The sequence below is a fragment of the Panulirus ornatus genome, chromosome 24, assembly GCF_036320965.1.
Source record: "Panulirus ornatus isolate Po-2019 chromosome 24, ASM3632096v1, whole genome shotgun sequence".
Classification (NCBI taxonomy): Eukaryota; Metazoa; Arthropoda; class Malacostraca; order Decapoda; family Palinuridae; genus Panulirus; species Panulirus ornatus.
The window spans coordinates 890,971-911,421 of record NC_092247.1 but is presented as its reverse complement, the minus strand read 5'-3'; the positions used below and the strand labels follow the sequence as shown (position 1 = coordinate 911,421).

General features: G+C 43.5%; 1 protein-coding gene across 1 annotated transcript; it reads left to right on the top strand.

Annotated features, from left to right (window-relative positions):
* The first annotated feature begins 1,680 nt into the window (after positions 1-1,680).
* LOC139757003 (pantetheinase-like) lies at positions 1,681-19,227 on the top strand. The gene is made up of 7 exons (XM_071676952.1): positions 1,681-1,834; positions 5,647-5,804; positions 10,448-10,603; positions 13,504-13,709; positions 14,735-14,840; positions 16,356-16,467; positions 17,858-19,227. Exons 1-7 carry the CDS (start codon positions 1,765-1,767, stop codon positions 18,712-18,714), a joined length of 1,665 nt encoding a protein of 554 aa, XP_071533053.1. The 5' UTR covers positions 1,681-1,764; the 3' UTR covers positions 18,715-19,227.
* The last annotated feature ends 1,224 nt before the right edge of the window (positions 19,228-20,451 follow it).

Sequence of the window (20,451 nt, the reverse complement as noted above, 5' to 3'; positions counted from 1 at the left end):
AGGAATATCTTGATCACGCGCAAAATTGTGATCCTTTCCAATATATATATATATATATATATATATATATATATATATATATATATATATATATTTTTTTTTTTTTTTTTTTTTTTTTTTTTTTTTTATACTTTGTCGCTGTCTCCCGCGTTTGCGAGGTAGCGCAAGGAAACAGACGAAAGAAATGGCCCAACCCCCCCCCATACACATGTACATACACACGTCCACACACACAAAATATACATACCTACACAGCTTTCCATGGTTTACCCCGGACGCTTCACATGCCTTGATTCAATCCACTGACAGCACGTCAACCCCTGTATACCACATCGCTCCAATTCACTCTATTCCTTGCCCTCCTTTCACCCTCCTGCATGTTCAGGCCCCGATCACACAAAATCTTTTTCACTCCATCTTTCCACCTCCAATTTGGTCTCCCTCTTCTCCTCGTTCCCTCCACCTCCGACACATATATCCTCTTGGTCAATCTTTCCTCACTCATTCTCTCCATGTGCCCAAACCATTTTAAAACACCCTCTTCTGCTCTCTCAACCACGCTCTTTCTATTTCCACACATCTCTCTTACCCTTACGTTACTTACTCGATCAAACCACCTCACACCACACATTGTCCTCAAACATCTCATTTCCAGCACATCCATCCTCCTGCGCACAACTCTATCCATAGCCCACGCCTCGCAACCATACAACATTGTTGGAACTACTGTTCCTTCAAACATACCCATTTTTGCTTTCCGGGATAATGTTCTCGACTTCCACACATTTTTCAAGGCTCCCAAATTTTCGCCCCCTCCCCCACCCTATGATCCACTTCCGCTTCCATGGTTCCATCCGCTGACAGATCCACTCCCAGATATCTAAAACACTTCACTTCCTCCAGTTTTTCACCATTCAAACTCACCTCCCAATTGACTTGACCCTCAACCCTACTGTACCTAATAACCTTGCTCTTATTCACATTTACTCTTAACTTTCTTCTTCCACACACTTTACCAAACTCCGTCACCAGCTTCTGCAGTTTCTCACATGAATCCGCCACCAGCGCTGTGTCATCAGCGAACAACAACTGACTCACTTCCCAAGCTCTCTCATCCCCAACAGACTTCATACTTGCCCCTCTTTCCAAGACTCTTGCATTTACCTCCCTAACAACCCCATCCATAAACAAATTAAACAACCATGGAGACATCACACACCCCTGCCGCAAACCTACATTCACTGAGAATATATATATATATATATATATATATATATATATATATATATATATATATATACTGTAGTCTGACTCATATTTCTATGTTTATAGTTCCAAATTGCATCACTTTGCACCTGTCTACGTTGAAATGTATCTGTTGTGTCTCTGTCCACTCTACCACTTTGTCTACATCCCTCTGAATCTTCAAGCAAAGTTCTTGACTTCGAATTAGTACGAAACTTGTGACTACGAGGGAAGCGCTGATGGGAGGCCAAGTGGGAGGAGAGTGAGTCCACGGGAGAGCCAGAGGCGTCAGATAAGTGCGTTTTCAGGCTGTAGGAGGTGTTGGGAAGACAACAGGTGTGCCCTCTCAGCCTCACCATACATTATCTGCCTCTTCCTCGACCTGCACGCGGGCGACACCTGCTGGTACCCACTCGTTATGTCAGCCACAATCGCCCCTTGATATATATATAGCGGGGAGGCTCGTGTGAAGGTAGCAAACACGCAGCAGTCGACGACGGTGGTCGTCATTCAGCGAAAATGAAGCTAGTCATCATCCTAGCCCTCCTGTGGTGTCTTGCAGCCCCGTACGTCACTCCTACGTCAACAGGTAAGTGTTGATGGTGCGACCTTATAAGCCATTTGGTACTGCAGAAGCGGCACTTTGAGTGACTTGGTTATTTCTGACCAGCCGTGATGCCTGCACACCAGCCCTGAAGCCTGACCACCAGCCCTGAAGCCTGACCACCAGCCCTGAAGCCTGCCTACCAGACGAGGAGCCTGCACACCAGCCCTGAAGGCGAGTTAAATCAAACAGGGAGCTAAGAAGAAAAGCACAACGTGGTGGAACGAAGAATTAACAGAATCAGTGAAAATGAAAATACGAGCATTTAGAAATGTGACCAAATGTGACCTACTGTGACCAAAAACTACAGGACACTTTAAGCAATGTAGAAGCTCAAACACAAGCTTAAAGGATAAATAAAAAACTGATTCAGCTGTAACTATGACACAACTTTACAGTGATACAAAGACCTACAGATAAAGAACAACAGATACAGTTTATGACATAAAGGATTACAGTGAAGGATTACTGTCAGCAGAACCAGATGAAGTAGCCGGTCGATGGAAAAAAAAAGAATATTTTGAAGACCTATTTAATGTGAGAGCATATGAAAATAAAAGTGAAATGGTAAAAGTAACTGAGAAATAGAGGAGAAATTAGATGAAATTATCACACTAGCCTTAGATAAGTACATAAGAGTTGAATAGAGTTTTGGAGATGAAAATGAACATGACTAAGGGAATAACAAATTCCAGTAGAAATCATAAAAGCAGCTCTTCCAAACGCAATGAAATGGCTTAGACAAATATCCAACACTGTATGGAAACGGATGAGGCTCCACACCCGCCTTGGATCTTGTCCTCTGGGTTATAGAAAGTACTCGTCAAGGCTCATTGCTCCGGGAGAAAGACTCGTTGCGCTTTAATTAATTTCCAGTTTAGTGTTGGTACAGTCTGAATGTAAAGAAGAAGATTTTTGTAAGATTATTCATATTTCTCAACAAAGAAATCCCAGGTAGGTCAGGTTGAGGGATGGGGGTCGTGTGGTATATCAACACACACAGGGAGTTTCATTTGCCTCATATCGAGCGGTCGAACGCTTCTCATAGCTCGAATATATTGATGCTAATATTAACTTAACACTCAGGAGGTATTGTGAGGGATGTAGGGAGTGTGTTTGTCTAGCGTCAACATAACTGCTCCAGACGACGAGGAGAGTATTGAACAGAGGTGCTACAGACGACGACCCGCAACGCTAATAATTGATCTGGGCTGTTTGGAGATCTAAGAGGAAGTTCGTGTCGTTTAGCTGTCCCCGCCACTGGGCTCTGCCGGAATGTCTGCTTCCAACACATGACCGAGCTGGGGCACCGGCCGCGTCCTCAAGCCGGAAAATCACCTTCGTTTTTCTATTCAGGATCACGTCTTGGAGAATTCTTGTGTCGATGCCTGGATAAGACTGGTCTGAATGTCTTAAGGTAAGGAGCTTTTCACGAAACCCATTTTAAAGTATTGTTTTAGGCTACGTTGTCGTACAACCATGTGATCTTATCAATAACGCAGTACAGCAATGTGCTCTTGGTAACATGCTAATAGAACAAGATGTTTGTGGCTCTACGCTAATGAAAAAAGTTCTTGGCAATACTCCAATATGGAAGGGTGCTCTCGGCAATACTCTTGTAGATTAAGATGCTTTTTAGAATAGTTGATAAATGCAAGGCACTCTGGTAATACCCCAGTATAGCAAGGCGCTCTTGGCAATAACATAGCAAGGCACCCTGGTAATACCCCAGTATAGCAAGGTGCTCTTGGCAATAATATAGCAAGGCACCCTGGCAATAACCCAGTAGAGCAAGGTGCTCTTGATAATGCCCCAGGATAGCTAGGTACACCAGGCATTGTCTCTGTAACACCGAGCACTGCTCGCATCATTATGATAAAGTAAGATGTTCTTAGCATGAACTATTATGGGAAGATGTTCTTGAGAACAGTCTTGTAAAGAAGATATCGCTTGGTAAGGTCCATGTAATACTTAAATTAAACAAGAAATGTTTGACAATGTTTTGGTCAAGGAGAGTGATTTGGGTAATACCCGAAGTAAACCAAGGCAAGGTGGTCTTGGTGATACTTTAGGAAAGCAAGGTGCTTTTACCTACAGTCCATTTGAAATGCGTGTACATCATACATTTCTATCTTTAAACGCATTTATTCAATGAAGAGTCAAACCATGAAATAATTCTTAATGTACTGAGAGCTTTTGTACTTTAGATCATCTGACGGTAGTGTGTATTCCAGTGTTCATTAATTCTACTGATCAAAATGAAAATTCCTGCTCTCGTTTGCTTTACATTTCTCTTTTTATACTTCATAAAGCTATTTTTTATACTGTATTTCTTTATAGCGTGGAGAAACTTCCACTACTATTGCCGCAAGCGTTATTCTGAAAGCATCCCCTAGATCTCCTCAGTGATGTAATATAAGTATTGCCGAGGAAACTTTCGTGTTAGTTTCAGAACCTGTCAGCGACGAGATGACTTTCATAACATGGAATTCGATTATACAAAATGTTTCAAAGTGGCGATATGAAGACTTTAACCATATACAAAAGGGTTCAAATTCTCGGTATGAAGACTCGAACCTATACATATACTGATATGAGGAACATATCATGCTAAGGTCATAAACCTTATTGATCAGGCTGCCCCTATGGCCAGTAATTTGTTGACCAGAGGAAAACTATGACTTCTGGTAGTTTTACTGCCCGAGGATAACTCAGTTACCTATACAACAATCTTGCATAGATCCTGCGGCATTACTGAGTCATTTCTCGAGTTTGTTTGAGTCATGATTAGTAGAATCTAGGTCCATTTAGACACACGACATGGCAAATGATTTCAAACACAGTCTCATCGAAGTCTTTGTTGTCTGTTTACAAAGCATAGCCTTATCATGATAACGTGTGCACCTCTTACCTTGCATGGACACCTTTTATCATCATTGTTGTCAATATTCATAAAGTTCTTACCGATGTTGTTCTGGGATATCATCACCTTTTTTTTCTTTAACTGTGAAAATGTTCGTGATTATATCCAGGTGACGCAGTTGGTTTGGTTGTTTTGGCTCCAGGCTTATCAGATAACACCTGGGTGGGGTTGGGGTGGGGTAGGATTGGGGGGGTGGGGGGTTTGGTGGGGTCATTAAGGCCTCAGGTGTTAAGGGTATGCTTGTCAGGCCACATACATATATACCCTCACTAGGTCTGTGGCTCATCTAGGTATAAGACGATTGCACTGTATGTGTGGAGGCGTCACCCTTGCGTTACGTTGTCTTCAGTGTTGTCGGTCTACAAGATGGCATAGAGGCAACACCAAAGAGAATGGGTGAGAGAGAGAGAGAGAGAGAGAGAGAGAGAGAGAGAGAGAGAGAGAGAGAGAGAGAGAGAGAGAGAGAGAGAGAGAGAGAGAGAGAGAGAGAGAGAGCTATGTTAAATCAAGTTTCTTTTCATTAACAGAAACGTGTTATTTTAACTAGCATGGCCCTAATATTGAGAACTCTTTATGTCCACTCTGCATATCTCTTCTCCATATCGGTATTTGGGTGTGGCAGAACCATATATCGGTATCTGAGTGTGGTAGAACCACTTGTCTTCGTTCTGATAATGTCAGTTTTGCAGATGAAGTGAGCACAGAAAATGACGTAATTTTCGTCTATTCCTTTTTTTTTTGAGTTTAAAGGAAAGTTAAATTGTAAGTACGTAGATTCCACAAACATATCCACTCGTATCTCTTGCTCGCAGTAGCTCACCTGTAGCTCTTTATTTGGCTCTCCTACCGTAACCATGTTGCCTCTCCCCTGCAGGTGGGAAAGGTGGAGTGCAGCCGGGAGAGCGGGTGGTGTACGTGGGCGCAGTCGTGGAGTATGAACCCTTCAGCCGCTGGGGTGAGGGAGGTGGCCAGGCCATCATCTGGGAGAACGCAAGGATCCTCGCCGAGGTCGCCACCCAAGCTAAGGCTCAGGTGAGGGGCTGCCGGGCAGGCGGAGGCTTGACACTGGTGAGACTTAAAGAAAGAGACGAAGACACTGAGGTACGTAAGGTGGCCAAGACTCCGAGGGAGGATGAGGCTTCAGGAGAGACTAAAGCTCATTAGAAACAGCCCCAGAGAACAGGGACCCTCAGAGGGCAGGAAGTCTATTGGTCCCTGGAAATGATAAGTCTTGCAGCGTCTGGCTGTGATGAGACTGCTGAGGATATTATGGGATCTACAGATGACGAGAGCTTTGGTATTAGTTGGCGTCGAAGAGGTGAGGCTCCTGAGAATTTAAGGATCTGGGGGCTGAATGTGTAGAAGCCTCTGGTTGGTGAGGCTTACGGGTATTGTGAGGCTCTTGGCAACAGTATAAACCTCAGGTGTTGGTGAGGCTCCTTTTGGATCGCAGATATTCTTCAGATGGTGTGCGTCCTTAGTGACTTCTTCAGGGTGACGGTAGGATCTTTGAAGCCAGCGTCACGATCCTGGAACACGATGATATGACTTTTACGTATAACGGAGTGACCTTTGACCTGATTTTCAAGGGCCATGTCAAAGGTGAGTTTGTCATTCGAGGGTCACGTTCTCTTGTTTATGGTGTTAAGGGTGGTGGAGCTTTTTGGGTTGATGTGGCTCCTGGTGAGGCTACTCACGTAAGGATAATGAGGATGTTGAGGGTTCATGAAATGATGAGTGTCCGGGGAATGATGAGGGTCCAGGGGATGATGAGGATCTAGGGGATGATGAGGGTCCAGGGGATGATGAGGATCTAGGGGATGATTAGGGTCCAGGGGATGATGAGGGTCCAGGGGATGACGAGGGTCCTGGGGATGATGAGGGTCTAGGAGATGATGAGGGTCCAGGGAATGATGAGGGTCCAGGGGATGATGAGGGTCCAGGGAATGATGAGGGTCCAGGGAATGATGAGGGTTCATAGAATGACGAAGGTCGAGTTTATGATGCTGGTCGTGAAGAGAGGCTATTCCTGGGTACTGAAATATCTGAGTGGCGAAACTTTGATATTAAATCACTTGCAAAATGTTGGAGACTGTGGGTATTAAGCCTCTCGAAGACTGCAAGCTTCTTGAAGTTGGTAAGGCTATATGAACTGTAAGGTTCTTCAAGATGACGAGGGCGAGTCTCTCTGAGGGTAGTGAGGTGAGGCTTCTAGCACGGGGTTAGACTTCTGGGATGGTAAGGATCCTAGAATGATGAGTCAGCTACGATGGTGAGGCGCCTAGAATGATGAGTCTCCTGGGGTGGTGAGGCTCTTGGACTTGTTAAGTTCCTGGGATGGTAAGGCTCCTGTCATGGTGAAGTTCCTGGGATGGTGAGGCTCCTGTGATGGTGAAGTTCTTGGGATGGTGAGGTTCCTGGGATGATGAACTTCCTGGGATGGTGAGGTTCCTGGGATGATGAACTTCCTGGGATGGTGAGGGTCCTGGGATAATGAACTTCCTGGGATGGAGAAGCTCCCGGGATGGTGAGGGTTCTGGAGTGATTAACCCAAGAGTTTCTATCGAGTCACGAGATGTCTCTACCGGCAAACAGACATCGTGAGATATGTATAGAGAGAGACAGTTTCTGTCATATACAAAAGTTCCTTTTCTTTAGTTTACCTTCATAGCTTATGGTTGTTGTAGGGAGGGAGCAGGTGAGTGAAGGATTCCTCCTTGACTCACCATTGTACTTGCTGATCTCACCAGCGCCAGACTCTCAATCCCTCTCTGCCCAAATCATGATCTGGGAACCATTTCAGTCGCTCTCACCTCCAGAAACGTGAGAATCAGATTCCATCTTGCCAAGATCGTAGGTAATATAATTTCTTCCCTTCCTGGCTCGGCTCTTGTTGAAAGAATTCAATAAGTCTGCCTGGAACTCCTGCCTCAGAACTCCTCCCTGGAACTCCTGCCTCAGAACTCCTCCCTGGAACTCCTGCCTCAGAACTCCTCCCTGGAACTCCTGCCTCAGAAATCCTCCCTGGAACTCCTGCCTCAGAACTCCTCCCTGGAACTCCTGCCTCAGAACTCCTCCCTGGAACTCCTGCCTCAGAACTCCTCCCTGGTACTCTCGCCCCAGAACTCCTCCCTGAACTCCTGCCTCAGAAATCCTCCCTGGAACTCCTGCCTCAGAACTCCTCCCTGGAACTCCTGCCTCAGAACTCCTCCCTGGTACTCTCGCCCCAGAACTCCTCCCTGGAACTCCTGCCTCAGCACTCCCCTCAAGAACTCCTCCTGTGTGGTTTATCGACTGTTATTCTCCCTCTCCTTGAGACAAACAATGAGCAGTGTGAGACCCTGCACACCAGACTCACAGTGAATCAGCTGGTTACCGGGTGTGTTGTGTTGTGGCCTCGCTGATAAGGGATGGGCGCTGCACTAACGGTGGAGAAGGAAGGGGTGGCGTGTGATGGGGTGGTCCTCTCCCCTTATACCCAAAGGTTCCGAGTCCTATCCCACCCACAGGGTCCTGGGCCATCAGTACCAGCTGGCTACTCCCACACGCCTCGAGGGTGTGGTGGTCCGAAGTCAGTGTTGATGACAGTGTTGATGTTTCGAGTTAGTTCAGGTGATGGGGGTGAGTGATGGTGTTGCTGTGGTGATGATGGTGATGTTTATGATACTGATGTTAATCATGATATTGTTTTATGGTGATGTTAGTGATGGTGATGTTGGTGATGATGATCTTAATGATGATAGTGATACTGATGGTGACGTGAGTGATGGTGATGACGCTTATATGAATGATAGTGATGTTACTCATGCTAATCTTCATGAAGGTGATGTTGAAGTGATTAACATCAGCGTTGCTGTTGTGGGTAAGATCAACTGCTGTAGAAACACAGTTATGCCTTAAAACATTACCTTCATATACCACAAACGTTTTGATATCGAACTCCTGAGCCAATTTTTTTTTTCTTTTTTTTCTAATTGAGATTCTTTTTAAGATTTAGAAACTTTTCTGTCGTAGGTGAAAACTATTTTAGTTTCAAACTTTATAATAAAAGTTGCAAACTTATCTCAAGGAAAAATCTTAGCGTAAAAGTTGAAACCTTCTTATTTATAGTTAAGCTGTCTTAAAAGTGACAAGAATTTCTTTTTTTCTTTCAAGTTATGGTCTATTGTTATGAGGAATATATATATATATATATATATATATATATATATATATATATATATATATATATATATATATATATATATATATATATATATATATATATAAAGAGAGATTCAAGCATACCAATTTGCTACGCTTCACCTTATGCAAGGCTTTCGTTACTTCCTCTCTTTTCACCAAAGCAAATGCTATGAATTTCTCACTCCTCATACCGCTTCATCTTAGACATACCCTATATGTCGCCTCATCACCTAAAATATTCAACATTCCTTCAGAATTCTCACTCCATTTCTTTTTCACTTTTTATTGTCACCAGTTTCTTATGTGTTCTCCTCACTATTTCCGTTTGCTCTCTTCTCCTCACACGATTCACCTTCATTCACGATTTTTTCATATTCACCCTGAAGTTCATCTGTACTCTATCACCCCATCTCTCAAATGTCCCCTTTTTCAGCTTCTGTACCTTTCTCTTCACCTCCTGCCCCTGTCTCTTGTACACCTCCAAATCACTCGCACTCCTTCCTGTGTCACGAACACGCTTGCATCCTCAGCCCACCAGTCACCGCCCTTTCTCATATTCCCGCATCCCACCCTCCACCTACCACACACTACGTACAACCACATATCCTCTCCCTGTTTTATCTCCTCCCACCTCAAGACATATGCCAGTCTTCCCTCATATCTTTCCTTGATATCTCTGACACTCAGGCTCTCCACCCGAACGAGGTACCGGCAGAAACACAAGAGTAATGACCTCGCTCGGACATCTGCAGTCTCTAGTTGTCATGTAATACGTACAGAAACCAGGAATATAGTTTGTGAACATTTAAAGTAAAGTGACATCGCAGAGGAATTTCTGACTTTGACATATGAAACAGCTACGTCTTTCTTGAAACTCATTACCATGAAGTGTCTCTGATAATGGGCGCTTATCTCTCTCTCTCTCTCTCTCTCTCTCTCTCTCTCTCTCTCTCTCTCTCTCTCTCTCTCTCTCTCTCTCTCTCTCTCTCTCTCTCTCTCTCTCCATCTATCTATCTATCTATCTATCTATCTGTATCTATTCATCTATCTATCTATCTATCACCTCAGCTCAGCCTAGTTATCTCCCTTGAACTTCTTCATCCCTCCCACCCTGATGGCCATCACGCACAGTACATATCCCACCTACTGCCTCTCTACCTTAATTTACCTACCGTTGTCCGGCTTGCCTTGCGTTGCCCTGTCATGTCTTCTTTCCCTACTCCTATACCGCTACATATTACCTGTCTTTTCTTTTTCTCGTTTTCTTCCTGTTTTTCGTAACTTCTCCCGTTACTAATCTTTCACTGTTTTCTGTCATCCTACGTTTCCATCCGTCTGCACGTCTTCGATATTCACTCCTTTTCACTGTCCTTGTATGTCTTTCTTTTCTGGTGTAGATTGGTTTTCCTCGCCCTTGTCTCATCCTGCATTTCTCGTCTCCTCCTCACCGTCTCCTGCCACACCACCCTCGCGCTCCGTGACGGCTTCAGGGCGCGGACATCCTGGTGATCCCAGAGTACGGTTTGCAGGGCCTGGATATGCATGACGACAACCCGGAGGAGATCTTCTCCTTCATGCAGTACGTGCCTGACCCCGAGCTCGGAGACATCCCCTGCGTCATGGGCGTTGACCCCGACCATGCAGAGGTTAGAGGTCACGATGCATTTTGGTCATGTGTTACGTTCCACTGAACTACCTCCGGAGTTAGTTACTTTGACGTTCTTATATTCCAGAGGTCTAGTATCATCTTCCAGTATGTGACACGTGCTATACCCCATTGCTTATCGAAAGTCAAAGATGATGTTGGATTATACCACATCCGTCACACATCTCAAGTCACATGCAACATCTCGTATATACAACAGAATGAATGTGGTCACAGACTGGGACATGATATGCGCGACTGGTTATAGAGAGATGGGTCAAGTATGTTACTCACACCAGTGTTATACTTCTGATATACTTCAAGTGTAATGTATATACCTTCTTCTAAGGCTTCAATCGCGGGCGCGTATGCATACTTCGAGGTTGAGCGTGTTGAGACAGAATGAGAAGAGGTTTTTGCCCATTCTATTTGTGATAATGTGCCTATCTCTTAAGGGGAACCTATGGTATGAGTCTGAGAAAATGAGAACGTGGAGAGTTTCTACAGTGTAGCCGGAGACGGAATAGGAACCCACAGACCCTCATAATGTTAACGTTTACACAATATAAAACAAGTTGGTTATCAAGCATGATAAGGTGATGATAACGGACGATAAGCTTATGACTGAGGACGACCAACTAACGATCGAAGACAAGCTGATGATTACAAACAATCAGCTTATCACTGGGGACGACAAACTATTAATCGAAGACGACAAAGCGATGATAACGGATGACTAGCTGTCGATCGAAGACGACAAACTGACGATCGAAGACGATTAGCTTATGATCGAGGACGACAAACTGATGATCGAAGACGATCAGCTTATGATCAAGGACGACAAACTGGTGATCGAAGACGATTAGCTTATGATCGAAGACGACAAACTGATGATCGAAGACGATTAGCTTATGATCAAGGACGACACGCTGATGATAGCGGAGAATTCCCTTATGATCGAGGACGACATCTAAATGATCACGGACGATTAGCTTATGATCAAGTACAGACAGATAGAATAGAGCTTTTCCTTTGTGGCTTTGATCCAGTGTGACTCAAGGCTTCCCCGTGCAGTTCACAAATGTATTGTAGGTAGGGAAACGATGCATGTTCCTCTTCACTGACCAAGTACTGATACCTAGTGTAATTTCTTTCATAGGTGTCACTGTGTCGTGTTATCAGTAATCTTAGTAACTTTTTACATGTAAGAACAAAGTCTTTGATTCACCAAACAAGTTTCCTCCAAGATTTTTAAAAGAGGTCAGGAGGCAGCTGATATACTCCATAACAAAATTATCTAACAAATCTCTATCGGATGGTCAGGTGCCAACTGACTGGAAACGAGCAAATGTTACTCCTGTATATAAAAAAGGAGACAAAAAGTGTGCCTTGAACTACCGTCCAATTAGTCTTACGTCAGTGTTAGGCAAAATGATGGAAAAAATATTACGAGATAAAACTGTCATGTTTCTAGATCACAGATATTATATCATACAACCAACAAGGCTTCCGTAATTGAAGATTTTACCTGACAAATTTGTTGGAATATTTTAATGTTATCAGACCTGGGACGAAAAAGTACTGTTTAATATAGTATATATAGATTTTTAAAAGGCCTTCGATAAAGTACTTCACAAGAGACTATTACATAAACTCAAAGCACACGGAATCGGTGAAGAACCCCGTATATGGATCAGAGACTGGCTTACCGGAAGCAAGCAGCGCGTAGTATCAAACGTCGAAACCTCATATTGGCTAGACGTAACAAGTGGTGTGCCACTTTACATTAATGACCTAGAACTCGGTCTCATATCTAAGATCTCCAAATATGCTAACGATACTAAACTAGGAGGTCGAGCTGTAAACAGACGAGACTGCAAAATGATTCAGAGATCTTAACTTACTAGCAGAGTGGTCAGACAGATGGCAAATGAAGTTTAATGTAGACGAGTGTAAAGTTATGCACCTTTGAGACAAGAATATATGTTATGACTACAAACTATTCGGAAACTCCATAACTAAAGTAAATGAAGACAAGGACCTTGGAGTGGTCATTAGCAACAATTTGAAGCACACTAAACAGTGTCAAGCAGCAAGTAAAAAAGGCAACCAAATGTTAGGTTTCATAGCCAAGAACATAGATTACAAGACACCAAAAACAATTTTCACACTTTCTGATTCTCTAGTAAGACCACATCTTGAATATGCACTCCAGTTTTGGTCCCTAGATTATAAAAAAGAAGAGGAGAAATTAAAGCAAGTACAAAGACGACCGACAAAATTGATCCCATCCCTTACAAATCTGGCATACAGAGGCTAAAACTATTGGATCTCTTCTCCCTTAAAGAACGTAGACTTTGCGGCGACTTAATCCAAGTGTTCAAAATTCTGAACAAATTCGATAAAGTAAATCACGAATATCTTTTCGAAATACGAGAAAAAAAAAACGGTTGCCAGGACAAATGGAATAAAACTCAAAACTTGAAAAGATGTAGTACAGGCTTTGGGAAAAGCTTCTTTTCCAATAGGTGTGTTGAGTACTGGAATAAGTTCTCCTCAGTAGAGAATGGTAAGACTATCAATACTTCAAAAGTCGTTTAGACAAATGTCTTATAAATTCAAGTATACATAGAAAAACGCCAGAAATAAATTGTATAAACGGCAGCGTTAACGGGAACACCAGAAGGTTAATGTGCAGCAGCGAGGAGTTGGTGATAGCTTAAAAAACTGCTGAGTGGAACTGCATTTTCTTGTTAGAATCCTTTTTTTTTTTACAAAATAACCCAGTCGTGGGCCAATCAGGCCCACTGTTGTCTGTCTTTCTCATGCAAACATCTGTAAAGTCTCTTGCATTCAGTCCAGGAGCCTCTTCCTCCGCTGTACCTCTCACCATGCCGGTAGGGTTTGAAGATCCTGAGTTGTGCCGCTTTGGAGAACAAGATGTACCTGGTGGTGGACTTGCCAGAGGCAAGTCCCTGTAGGCCTGACACCGCCGCCAACATCCCCTTCAGGAACGCCATGGACACCGTCCACAACTGCCCCAGCAACGGCTACATCTACTACAACACCCAGGTCGTCTTCGACAGGAGCGGAGCCGTGATCGCCAGGTGAGTCTCATCTATTTCCGACAAGAACGGCGACTGTGGTGAGGCTGACTGGTGACCCTAGTAAGGCTGAGGTGAGGCTGAGTGGTGACCCTAGTAAGGCTGAGGTGAGGCTGAGTGGTGACCCTAGTAAGGCTGAGGTGAGGCTGAGTGGTGACCCTAGTAAGGCTGTGGTGAGGCTGACTGGTGACCTTAGTAAGGGTGAGGTGAGGCTGACTGGTGACCCTAGTAAGGCTGAGGTGAGGCTGAGTGGTGACCCTAGTTATCGTATAAGTAACATGAGGGAGTCTGGCGGTTTAATGTAATGGTGGCTTAGTGATGTAGGTATGTGTTGGGTTAATAATCATAGGTGCAGCCCTAATGATGATAGATCCGGCTAAGTCATGATAGATGACACCTTGATAATGGTGCACTCGGCTTATCAATGAGGACAGCCACTTCCACAGTAATGGTGAGGGCACGACTCATGGTCACAAGGACTAGTGATATAATGGTCAGTTTAGTGGGCCAGTCATCTCTATTTTCCCATAGTTCTGCAGAAATTGATTAATGATATTGTTCATGCTGTTAAACTATTCTGTAGTCGTTCTTTCAAAAATATGGATAAGAAGAAAATGATAGTCTGTCCATAACAAATATGGAAGTTAGAATAGTATTAGGAAGAATGGTCAAGTCAGAGGATATTCGTCTGATCCATGATATTCAGGTAGAGGTGCTATCAAGTGGGGCACTACAGCTGGTGCCTCTGACCAACGTTTTAACACACAGGGTTGCTTATTGATACAATCAGTTCAGGGATTATGATAATATGGGCACAGGAAATATCATTATAACGCCATCATAACCAGAGGTAAAGGTAATGTTATCGGTCATATTTACACCTTCGTCTCTCACTAACATCCAAGTAAACACGGCATTACGTGCGACACCTCTGGCCAGCACTGCCAGGAGTACATCTCTCACTTCATCATGACACTAACAAGTCTTCCAAGGTTCAGGACGAAGGCTAACACTCCCTCTGGCCGCAGATACCGCAAGAAGAACCTGTTCCTAGAGCCTCCGTTCACACCAGGGACAGAGAGCGACGACACCGCCATCTTCACCACCGACTTCGGCGTCACCTTCACCCTGCAGGTCTGGTGGCTGCTCCACTCCCTCTCATTATATAGCCATTGCTCTTACTGGTATGACGAACTCATTAGCTACCCAGATCATCAACTTACTCACTATGAAGCTTTTTGTTTGTGGAATTCTGAAGTGTTTTCTGTTCTTCTCGTTGCTGATATTTCATGTTTGGTTCTTGTGTCATCAAGTCTGGTCATCACGACCTCACTACTGCCACTTGTCGCCACTGGTACTTTACAGAAAGGAAAGCGTTCTGTAGCTGTTCCCATCCGTTGATTTCTGAGTTTTTACTTTTTTAATGCTTGTTTTCTATACGCATTGTTACGCTACCATAAAGTTAAGAGATGAAGTTAAACACAGGGATTAAAACTACTTACATCAAAAGTACTTATGTTAAAAGAAACAAATAATACAAAAAAGAGAAACACATCACTGTACAGGACACAAAATGTATTATCATTACAATCCAGGTAAGTTTTCATACCAAGAGATATCTTCCTCTACACAAACAAAGTGAAAATGAAAATAAGACCTCTAGTACATTCCACACAGGGGCGAAATATACGTATCTAAGTTAACAAATAACTACATGCAAGACAATACAATACATTATGGTACAGTGCGGTGCAGTGGCTACATATAGTGGGCAAAAGAAAGTTACACTGCCACTCTCGGCATCGGCAGCTGAAGAAATAATCGTACGAGTCAGTTCTGATTGGTTGAGAACAAGAAACAGGCGAATGAGACGCTTGCCTCGCCCGGACACGCCTCCCATCTCGACTGTGATTGGCTAGAGAGATTGAAAACAAGGGGGCTTGTGAGGGAGGGACCCATACCACAGCCCAGAGGCGTGCTTTCGCCTACCAGATGTGACCTGCCTGACCACGACCACCCGCGTGCCCACCATACAACACAGCCCAACACACACACACACACACACACACACCGAACAACACATGATCGTAACAACATTTTATTAATGCTTCTACTTGACTCGATTCTTAAGGAACATGATAAAGGGGGATATGAGCAGCTATGAGTGTCAGAAATGACGTATTGATAAAATAAAACGATTTCGCAAAAGCTGAAGCTTTATGATTAGTGAATCTTATAGACTGATTATGACATACCGATACTGTAGCTTTACAGAAAACTGTAGTTTGAAAGATACATCTGACACAGACATAAATATTTACCATGTCTTTACGCTCATGTACATATACACACATTCATACCCAAGTCTCTAGGTTATCATTTTATCATCATCCAGCCTCAAGGGGAGGATGAACTAACTGGATTGGGTGTTAACCAGCTAACCCCCGCCCAGAATTGGAACCCAAGTGGGTCAGACCTCAGGTTGACCATTTTTGGCTCGTAATCAGTAACACTATGGCACGAAGTGTCTTGAGATGTGTCCACGCTTGTGGTGCTGGGGGTTCAAGCACTCAGCCAGGCTGGACAATAGTGTGGGTGGGAAGTGTGAATGTTCATGCTCAGTATAGCCAAGTCATGTGTCTGTCGCAGGTGTGTCTCGACATCGCCTACCAGCACCCGGGCCTGTACAACGTGAAGACCCACGGGATCAAGGACGTAGCCATGAGCACCGCCTGGGTGGACATATTACCCTTCCTTGCCGGTCAGTTCCCTGGGGGACAATCATCATCCAGTCTTCACCAAATCATCATCCATGAGTTTCAGGAGTTTTCTCCTTCTTCCTCCAATTTGCTGCCGTGGCCTCCATTCTCATAATACGTTTGTAAATGAATCAAAATTCCAACTCCTCTCTCGTCAGGTGCTTCGCTTCCTGTCTCAAGAGAATTCCGTCCTCATCTTTCACAACAGTACTCACCAGGTCGGAGCACAACTCCCTACATTCATCTTTTTTTTTCTTTCATCGATCTCATCAGGGTCACAGTAGAACTAAGCCATCACCTGCTCCTCACTTGGCATGTGGGATATTGTTCTTCCTTCCAATATCATTTGATTATATCATACGTTATATCTTTATCATTATCTATATTTCCCCTTCTCGTCTTGTCACATCTATTTGCTGTTCTGTTTTCTTGGCCTCCATTAGTTTCTTGTTCCCGTCTTCTTGGGTCGACATGGCTCTCTCTCTCTCTCTCTCTCTCTCTCTCTCTCTCTCTCTCTCTCTCTCTCTCTCTCTCTCTCTCTCTCTCTCTCTCTCTAGAAGTATTGCACCTCTTCATCCATGATCTGAAAGCTTATTCCTTTCTGTTTTACTTTCCCATCTCTGTTACCTCCTGCACCCACCAGATATTCTGCTCCCTTCCACCATCATTGATTCATCTAACTCGAACGATTTCCTTTACATTCTCCGTGATTTTATGTTCGAGATTTCTCCCATTCATCCTCGCTATCTTGATATGTGTCTTCATTTGTTGGTCTAACCTCACTATTTTACCTTCGTAATGTTTGCGACTTCTTCTTCTTTAAGATATTTCCGCAGCAAATCCTTCACTTATTATCACTTTTGGTTTCTTTCATTATGTTCTAGATTACACCAGCCTGTGAACCGAATGCAGTAAGATTAAGGGTAAGTTTTTTATATTGTGGCAGTCGGTCTACAGTCAACACAGCTGTTCATCCATCCCTAAGGGTTGGTCGATGATATATATATATATATATATATATATATATATATATATATATATATATATATATATATATATATATATATATATATATAATTTCTAAAAAGGGAACATAAGAAGGAGCCAAGCGGGGAGTGCTCATCCTCCTCGAAGGCTCAGATTGGGGTGTATAAATGTGTGTAGATGTAACCAAGATGAGAAAAAAGGAGAGATAGGTAGTTTGTTTGAGGAAAGGAACCTGGATGTTTTGGCTCTGAGTGAAACGTTTCCAAACCATTCTTCCACTTTTCTCTTGAGCTTCGTTTCATGACATGGCCTTGATTAGGGACTCAGTCGCCCGTGCCGTGTCAGCTAATAAAAAATCACGTTAGTTAGGGTATATGGCACTAATGACACATCCTTCTCGCTCAGCTCCATCGGTGCAGAATGGATGGTCTCGAGAGTTGGGTGTGAACCTTCTGGTGGCTGGCCATCACCTGCCAGAAAAATCAAAGTTGGGCTCGGGCATCTTCCGTGGCTTCTCTGATCTTGAGCACACTTACGTCTACGACCCAGAGTCCGGTTCCAAGATGATCGTGTCTGAGGTAGAGACGATTGCCTTCGCTGACAGACTGGATCACCCTCCCCAGAGAAGCTCCGATGGAATACCTCCCAAACTCGACGCAAAGATCCTCGACGTGAGAAGTGGCTCCCATGACAGATCCGACAGACCTCGCAGGCAACATCTCTTCTTCCATGACGATCTGAGCAACTACACGCAGGTTCTGCTGTCCCACGATGACTCCGGTGGTGTACAGCATGCCGAGGCCTGTCATCAGGATGGCCTGTGTTGTACTCTGTCTTATACACCCTCAGCCAGCCTCAACTACAGCCTCTTAGCCTACAGTGGTACGGTCGTTGGGAACATTGTGAGTCATACAATCTATATCCAGGCGTGCACTGTAGTGTGGTGCCGCACAGACGACATTAATTCTTGTGGTCGAGTAGACTATGGCTCGCTGGACGGAGACGAGTTTGGACCCTTTACGATTTCGGGAAATTTCAGTACTGACTACGTTTACGCGACTCTGTTCACGCACAGTATGACCATCGCGGACAACGATCAATTATCCCTCGCTGCCGACGGCCGCTTCCGCACTATGCAGACGGAGGAGCCCACCTCCAGACTCCTCACCGGTGCGCTCTTCGGACGGTGGTACGAACATGATCGAAAGTTTCCTCACAGGCAGGAAGCACGTCAACAACAGGAGGATACAATGACCCAATAAACACACTTTTCTGATGCCACCACTTCTCTGTATGCCACCATAAGTCCATTCTATCGTGCGTAAAACAAAATTGTATAAGATTCTTTTTTGTCTTACGTTGGAGGGTTCAGTCATGAACAAATGTCCACATCAAGACCAGGCCTTGATTGAAATATAGAGAGGATTATGAAAGAGAAAAAGAAGAGACAAGGGAAAGTATTTACGAACTTTGGAGGAAATAAAAAAAACCTGTCTTTTAAGTGTGCCAGGTCATAGTTATTGCATAAGACATGAGAGGGTAGAGAGTTCCAAAGCTTAGACGTGTAGAGAAAGAGACAACATTCAGCTATCAAAACGGCCCACCCTTGAGTTGTCAATGGCCACACGGTAATCAAGTGATACAGCAGCTTACCACGTATTGCGTGGTCTAGCTAGTGCCGGGGACATATTTACAAATCCAGGTTAATTTCTGTAGTACATTGATTATTGTGTCTATCTTTTTTTTAAATGAAATTATTCTAACTCGTATAGAAATGTCTGATATCAATAACTTTCCTAAATCTTGCATCGTACATGCATACTCACTCGACGACAACCGTTACAGTTTGTAGGTTTATAGATCTTACCTTCTACTGTTGAACGTCATTAAATTCACCAATTCACGAAAGAAGATCTTTTGGTTTTTGTTGTTACTATCTCTAAAAACTTCTGGACTTCTTTATTCTGGGGTTGTAGCAGGTTCATAAAGTACCGTGTGACACCAAGTTAAAGACTGATGGGGTGTGAATGAAAGTAGTTTTACGAGAGGCGGATGATTGTCAGTGCTTATACATCCGATAGTGAGAGGAGTGAGGAAGAGAGAGGGGTATTCTGGAGAAGGTGAGTGAGTGCTTCTGCAGTTTTGATGCCCTTAAGGTATCCAGCCCACTTGGAGGAGAATTAGAATGTAGAAGTGGATAATGAGGCAATTCAGGATACTCTATGTAAATTAAGGTGGGAAACAGCATGTAGAGTTGTGATTTGAAAAAGGACAGGTGATTGGGAATATCTACTTTACAGAAACGAGCGTATGGGTGAATAGGATTGAGGGTCAACAGATGTCATTGGATTTGCTGAACTGGCAGTTGGCCATAGGAAAAGTTAATGGATATCAACGTGTTACGTTGAGACGGGCAGGTAGTGAGGTGTTGTCCACTTCTTGATTGAGGAGAGTGTGAAAATTTGTAATCTTTATAGGTAAAGAGGAAATGACAAGGATCGGAAGGAATAGGTTAAAGTGACAGACTTTAGAAAAGAGGCTCGTGTGCAGCAAGTGAAGAGTGGCATAAGGAGAGAACAAATAGAATAGAATTGGGCAAGAAGTGGAAGGTAATTAGGGAAGCAGTGCTGAGTTACATTTGCGGGTGAAATGTGTCGTATGCAGAATTAGGGGTACATTTTTCTTAGTATCATTTTCCAACATGAAAATCAAAGATATTTGCATAGTGGGTTCTTGTGGAGTATCCATACCTACACATTTGCTTCATCTACAAAGTATACCATTAAAAAGAATACATTCTCATTACTGATCATCTCAAACAAACTTGAACTGGCTTTTTGAGAATAGTGTATATATAAAGAAATATACATATTGAAGGAACTATATGGTGAATTTATAGAATCAGTAGTTTCCTTCAGGAGGAAGAAACAAAATATAAGAAAAATAATTAAGATAAGTGTCCCCATGAACAATATTTTCTAAGAAACATTTTTAGAAAA

Coding starts and splice junctions, on each gene's coding strand:
- LOC139757003 (XM_071676952.1), top strand. CDS start 1,765: ATGAAGCTAGTCATCATCCTAGCCCTCCTGTGGTGTCTTGCAGCCCCG. Junction 14,841..16,355: donor GCGTCACCTTCACCCTGCAG/GTCTGGTGGCTG, acceptor TGTCTGTCGCAG/GTGTGTCTCGACATCGCCTA. Junction 16,468..17,857: donor CATATTACCCTTCCTTGCCG/GTCAGTTCCCTG, acceptor CTTCTCGCTCAG/CTCCATCGGTGCAGAATGGA.